The following is a 6,006-nucleotide window of genomic DNA, read 5'->3' as shown; positions in this document are numbered from 1 at the left end:
AGGCTGGATGCAGCCTGTGGGCTTAAGTTGCTGACCCCTGCTCCAGCATATCTGAATAACAGAGCTCCTGAGGGGCAACACTTGAGGAACAGGAAATTAGAACAACACAGATACAGCAAGAGAGGGCTGATAGCATTGTCCTCTCAAGTGAGCATTTGTGTGAGTTTGTATCCTTCCTGCGCTTCACTTGAACCCATTGCTCTGCCTGAACCACCAAGGAGGTGGCTGGATGTAGAGCGCCTCTGGGCAGGCCTCCTCCTTTCTCCCGCCCAGCCCAGGTCTGGCAACCACGTGCCCCGCAGCCCTGGCCCGGCCCTGAGGCGCCACCAGCTCTGTGCGGGGCCTTACCCAGTGCCTCTGTCCACCACGCACGTGGGCAGGGTGCAGGCCATGATGCAGCTCCCCCAGCTGTGCACTGGGGGCAAGGGGCGGAGCCAGAGAAGTCGCAGGCGCTGTCCCCAGCTCATCCAGTCAGGCACGGCTGGGGCAGCCCTGCGCCACGCAGCCCTCAGGGCAGCAGCAGCAAGACCCGGCTCATGTGATGAGCCTGGCCCTATGGGGGTTAGCAGCTCCCCTCCCCTCGCTGCCAGCTGGGGCCTGCAGGCCTCGCCTTGCCGCTGCCCCGCTGCTGCCACCATGGAGCACGGAGCAGGTGCCAGGATTTCTTGCCTGTCCCAAGCGAGGGACCTTGGGCCAGAGAAAATGGCTTGGCAGGCCGCTTAGCGGCCCACGGGCTGTATGTTGGACAAGCCTGGTCTCAGCTGTTTATTATATGAGATGCTTAGATCCAGTTTTTAGGAGAGATTCCTTGCCCAGGAGAAGTTGGAGGGGGAGAGGGAGGGGGAAGGGGAAGAGGTGAGGAGAGAGGAAGAGGGATGTCAGGCTGGATGTTTTATATGTCTTTTTTGGCCTTGGAGTCCATGGATCTATGTCCATCTGTTCATTCCTTTCTTACATGGGCCTTGGGGAGAATAGGACCATTTGCATTGTCCTCAAAATATTCATAACACCAGCATCACGCATTAAGCAAACCAGCTGGGGACTTGCAGTAACTGCTATTGCGATGCTGCAATTATTTCATATTGTGTTGTTAGAGGGTAACTTCAAGCTGCAGTTAAAGTTGAATAAATAAATAAATAAATAAATAATACATAAATAGCAGTACAATTATACATTCCCAGAAGTTATCAGCGACTAGCAACAGATATAGAAATATATCCAGGTCTCTTTCTAAATGCAGGCTTTCAAAATGAAATAAACCAAGAAAATTCAGTTTGGTTGGTTTATACCAAAACCACTGTGTTATTTGCACAGTCGGTGTTCAATTTTATTGTTTTGTTTGTTTTAGAATCATCCTGTGAGGTAATAAAAATGATTTTATTTATTCTTTGGTGACTTCAGTCTCACATTTGATAAGATATGGATTCAATATTCATTTGCCTTGAGGGCTGTTGGCTCCTTCTAGTGCCTTTTCCCCTTTCCTTCTCTCTCTTGTTGGTATAGGTAGGGGATGCGGGGGATTTTATTTTTTCCCTTTATTTGCTCTTCCACACAGTTTGAAACTATTCCCAGGAAGTATATTTGAGAGAGTCCAGCCAATCCACCCAGAAATATTGACCCAGTACCTGTGAGTGTCAGATATACTATTTGATACCTGCCTTTGGTTCCCCAAGGCAATCCTGTGATCTTTAGGAGTGGAGTCTAGGAGCCATGTCACAAAAGAAAATGGCTGGCCCCTTCTTGTCTATCTTAGTAGACTAGATCTGAATGGGCCACGTAAACTGTGCTCACTGAAGGCAGTGTCTTCCCTTAGCAGAGTTGGGGGACCCTGCCTGGGATGGATATTTGTGGACTATAGCAGACAGGTTCTGTCTACAAGGTGCATCTCTACTTTGCCTTCCACCTATGCTCTTCCTGTTCTGTGGATACAAGTGGAGGGCTCCTGTTTCTAGGGCCATCAGTCAGGCATCCTTTGCCTTCCCTAAAGTCATGTTGATGGGAAAACAGTACATAACTAAAAAGGCATGGAAGTTGCACATAGTAACATCATAAACTGAGATGTGACTATGTGAAGGGCACAGAGTGAGGCAGAGTCAGAGAGGTGGTGTGACATGAAACTATATTCCTCTGTGGTTTTAATGGATCTTTCATTTTATTTCCATTTTAAATAGGCTTCTTTTACAACCCAGTTAGCTCCTCCTCCTCTCTCTTCTCTGTCCATCATTCAGATGAAAAGCTAATGTCCTTATTAGGCAAGCAGGTAATGTCTCAGTTTTATAGCTCCAACCTTTCCACAAGCAAACACACAAAGCAACCTTTGGCCTCTCTCGTTTTCTGAGTTCTGCTGCTGTTAATTGTTCACAAGCAGAAGTGCCAGCAGGGGCAGATAGAGGTGGGGCAGAGCTGAGGGCAGAGAAGCTGACAAAGGGAAGTAGATAAGGGAGGTACAGGGCAGCTGATCAGTGGACACACTGCAGGAACCTGTTTCAGAAATAACAGCAATATAGCTGTAGGAGAGGAACGGGTATAAACTGAAAAGAATAAAAAGGCACCAAATGTTGGGTCCAGTCTGCTGGCTATTGCTCTTGTGTCTCCAACTGCTGTGGCCGCCTGGAGCGGGCCAGTGCAACAAGGACAACTATGTGATCAATGTGATGCTGCTGAATGATGCACAGTATCCATGGATCTTGGAAAATGTAAAACCAGCTGTGAAATGGGGATTGCGTGTGATAGAAGAAGAGCTGCAGAAGGCAGGTAAGGCGATGTTGTGGGTTTCTCTCCCTCTTTAGGGTATCTGGGTCAGACTTCAGGCCTTGGTGCCCTATCAGGCTGTGCTTACTGCAAACTGAACCTCAGGTCTGCTCCCAAGCTGTCTGTTTTTACCACATGGATTAAACAAAACAATCCACATGGATTAAACAAAAACAATTCTCTGAAAACAGCAGAGCCCTGGTGGAAAATCTGTACCATAATTTTGGGGGGACAAAAACCCCTTCTTGGCAGAGCTGGTTTTAGGGGTGGGCAAAATGGGTGACCACTCAGGGCACTGTGGTCGGGATGGCAACACACACACACACACACACACACACACACGAGTAGCCCATGCACAAAGCAGTGCTTTCCCCCGGCCCACCCTAGCTGATCTTCACCCCAGGCAGGAGAAGTGATGTCCAGCTCAGCCCACCCTCTGCCTCCAGCTGCTGCTCAGGAGGAGCTGGGCTGGGCAGTGTGTGTGGCAGCAATGGTGCTTGCCCACTTGCCTGCCTGGTGCAATACGTCACTCTGCCTTCCTGCTGGACTGCGCCCTGTGTCCCTGCCTGCCTCTGCTGGGAACAGCACTGCTGGTTTGGTGGGGGAAAAGAGGGGAGGAGGGCACCAGTGGTGGGACACCAGAGGTGGGGACAATGGGGGAGGGAAGGGTGCCAAAATGCAAATTTCCCTGCGGCTCCATTTTCCCTTTGCTTCCTGGGTTAATTTCTCAACAGAAATGAGAATTGAGATTGGGAACTGCTTGAACCAGATCAGACCAGCCCAATGGTCCATTTAGTCCTGTAACTTGGCTCTTATAACAGAATCCTGCACTATTTCATATAGTTTGGTATCATTACTGCATTCAAGGAAGTAAAATATTGAACATCATTGATAATGACAGTTATACCACATGAAGATGATACCCACCTCTCTAATAATGCAGCCAGATTTGTAACATTTTACCAATGATTCTCAAGTAGAGTCCCATGGCCCCTTGTGGTGAAATCCTTTTAAGTGTATTTCAGGATGGTGTGCAATAATAGCATTGTTAGGTGTGCAAATACTTTTACATGATTCACAAGGTAAACCTACAGATTTAAAATAGGAACCCATAGTGTTAGAAACATTTGACCAGTTGTGGTCTTTCTGAGATCTTGGCAACACAGAATTGTTCTATTATTTTTTCATAGTAAAAAAAAGAGTGAAAGCTAAGAGCTAGCATTTTCTGAGAGGTGCCTTGAGTCTAAAAGGTTTGAGAACCACTGCACCATACCAAAAAAGAAACATCACCTGATTCTAGCTCAGAGATTCTTAACCAGGGTGCCAGGGCCCCCTGAGATGCTGTGAGGTCCTTTGAAGGGTGCTATGAGGTATGAGAAAATAAACCAAGTGTGAGGAGATAAGCGGATAAGCACAGGCTTAGACTTGTCCCCAGCCTGCCTATTTCCCTGCCCCTACTGCTCAATCCCACGGAAGGAGATAAGCATGGTAATAAATAAGTTAGTTTTTGAAACGGGGTACTGCTCAATTCACAAAAAATTATGGAGGGGTGCCTGCAGTCCATTAGGGGGTGCCTTGAGTCTAAAGAAGTTGAGGACCACTGTCCTAGCTGCTGGTTATCTTATGCCCTGATGTGTGAGGATCAAGAACCCTTGAATTTTTCATCATAATTACCATCACTGTAGATGGTACTCTTAATTCATTCCAATACTCAACCTCTTTTTAATAAAATTTAACCACCTGCATCCATAGTAGCCTGTGACAGAAAGACTTAAGAAAAGTATCTCATTTTCCTCCTTTTTACTATTTTTTTCAAAGACCTTGAAGTCTTTTTTCAAGTATCTTTAAAAATGTGTCTCTAATTATGACCAATACCTGATATCCCAGCAGAAGAGGTTAGCCATGTGTATTAGAACCCAATGTTCAATCCTATTCCTTCTGGGATTGGTGGATACAGAAGAGATTGCTTCCCAGTAAATTTTTGGGGTAAGAGGCAGCTGAATATGAGACTACTCTACCCTATGTCGTGAGTCAGTGCATCAGTGATTTTCTGCAGGCAAGGTTCTTTGTGTAGATGTGACATCTTTTATTAGACCAACTAAGTAGATGCAAAAAAGTTCTTTGCAAGCATTTGGGTGCAAACACCCTTCATCAGGCATAGGGAGACTCTGCTGGCATGTTGCGTTCTCCAAGGTAGAAAAGAAGCTAATTTTACAACAAGCAGGTCTGTGAAAATACAAATGAGTGGAAGTTTGGAAGACAATGGGTAGACATAGGGGGGAGGGAGGGACATGTGTGAAGGAATGCAAGTGGTCAGCTGGAGGTAGGTTACCTGGGTTATCAGATGTCAGGCAGATTGTAATGTATCATAAATCCAATGTCTATGTTAAGTCCATGATTTTTTGTATCCAATAGATAGATGAAGTGAAGTTCATAGGCTTGTCTACAAAAGGTGTTTTGTAAGTTCCCTTTGAGGATTAGAACTGAGCGATTGGAGAGGGAGTCATTATCTTGTGAGAAGTGTGCCCCCACAGGTAAATGGATACTTTTGTCTTTGATAGATTTTTAGTGTGCGTTCATTCTGGCACGCAGGTTTGGTTTCTCCTACGTATTTTCCATCAGGGCATTTGGTGCACTAGATGAGATGTATTACATTTCTGGAGGTTCAGGTGTAAGATCCAGGAATAGTGATGTTGTGGGGTGTAGTTATTATGGGGGTAGTGGAGGTATGCTGACAGGTTTTACCTTTTTTTGTCCCGGCATGGTCTGGGTCCATTAGGTATGCTTTGGGCCATAGGCAGTTTCCTTCTGGTGATGAGGTTGGCGAGTTGCAGTTCTTGTTTAAAGGTTAGGATGGGTAGTTTTGGAAAGAACTCTTTAAGAATTGGGTCTTCTAGTATGGGTTGTAATTGTTTGAAGATTTTCTGTATAGGTTCCAGGGAAGGGTGGTATGGCTAGGGTTACCGTAAGTTCATGTTCTCCTGGACAGGTCCTCTTTTTTGGTCCTCTGTTCTCTGTCTAGGAGGGTTTTTAAAATGTAAGCAAATGTCTGGGTTTTTGCTCTACCTCTGTTTTCCCCTGGCACTTTTGGCTTGGCTGTTTGGGGCTGGGGGCAGTGGGGGAAGATGATTGACTGGTGGGGGATCATGTTCTCTGTGTGCAGGCTCTGGAAGCTGTTGGCAAGTGTGTGTGTGTGTGTGTGTGTGTGTGTGTGTGTGTGCGTGTACACATGCATGTGGGCAGCAGGGCTGGGGG

The 6,006-nt window shown here is 46.4% G+C and overlaps 1 protein-coding gene across 3 annotated transcripts in view; it reads left to right on the top strand.

The window, feature by feature from the left end:
• Positions 1-2,389: 2,389 nt before the first annotated feature.
• The window catches only part of GUCY2C (guanylate cyclase 2C), a 65,464-nt gene continuing 61,847 nt past the window's right edge, over positions 2,390-6,006 (top strand). For 2 of the 3 annotated variants that reach the window (XM_019545203.1, XM_019545202.1), the window contains exon 1: positions 2,390-2,754. In XM_019545203.1, the coding sequence (XP_019400748.1) occupies positions 2,556-2,754 (199 nt within the window). In that variant the 5' untranslated portion in view covers positions 2,390-2,555. The remainder of the gene's footprint in view (positions 2,755-6,006) is intronic. The other variant, XM_019545204.1, reaches the window with a different exon arrangement.

This window comes from Crocodylus porosus, unplaced genomic scaffold, assembly GCF_001723895.1.
Source record: "Crocodylus porosus isolate Cpor-Errol unplaced genomic scaffold, CroPor_comp1, whole genome shotgun sequence".
Lineage (NCBI taxonomy): Eukaryota > Metazoa > Chordata > Crocodylia > Crocodylidae > Crocodylus > Crocodylus porosus.
The sequence above is the reverse complement of the archived record's forward strand: the minus strand, read 5'-3'. Positions and strand labels throughout refer to the sequence as shown.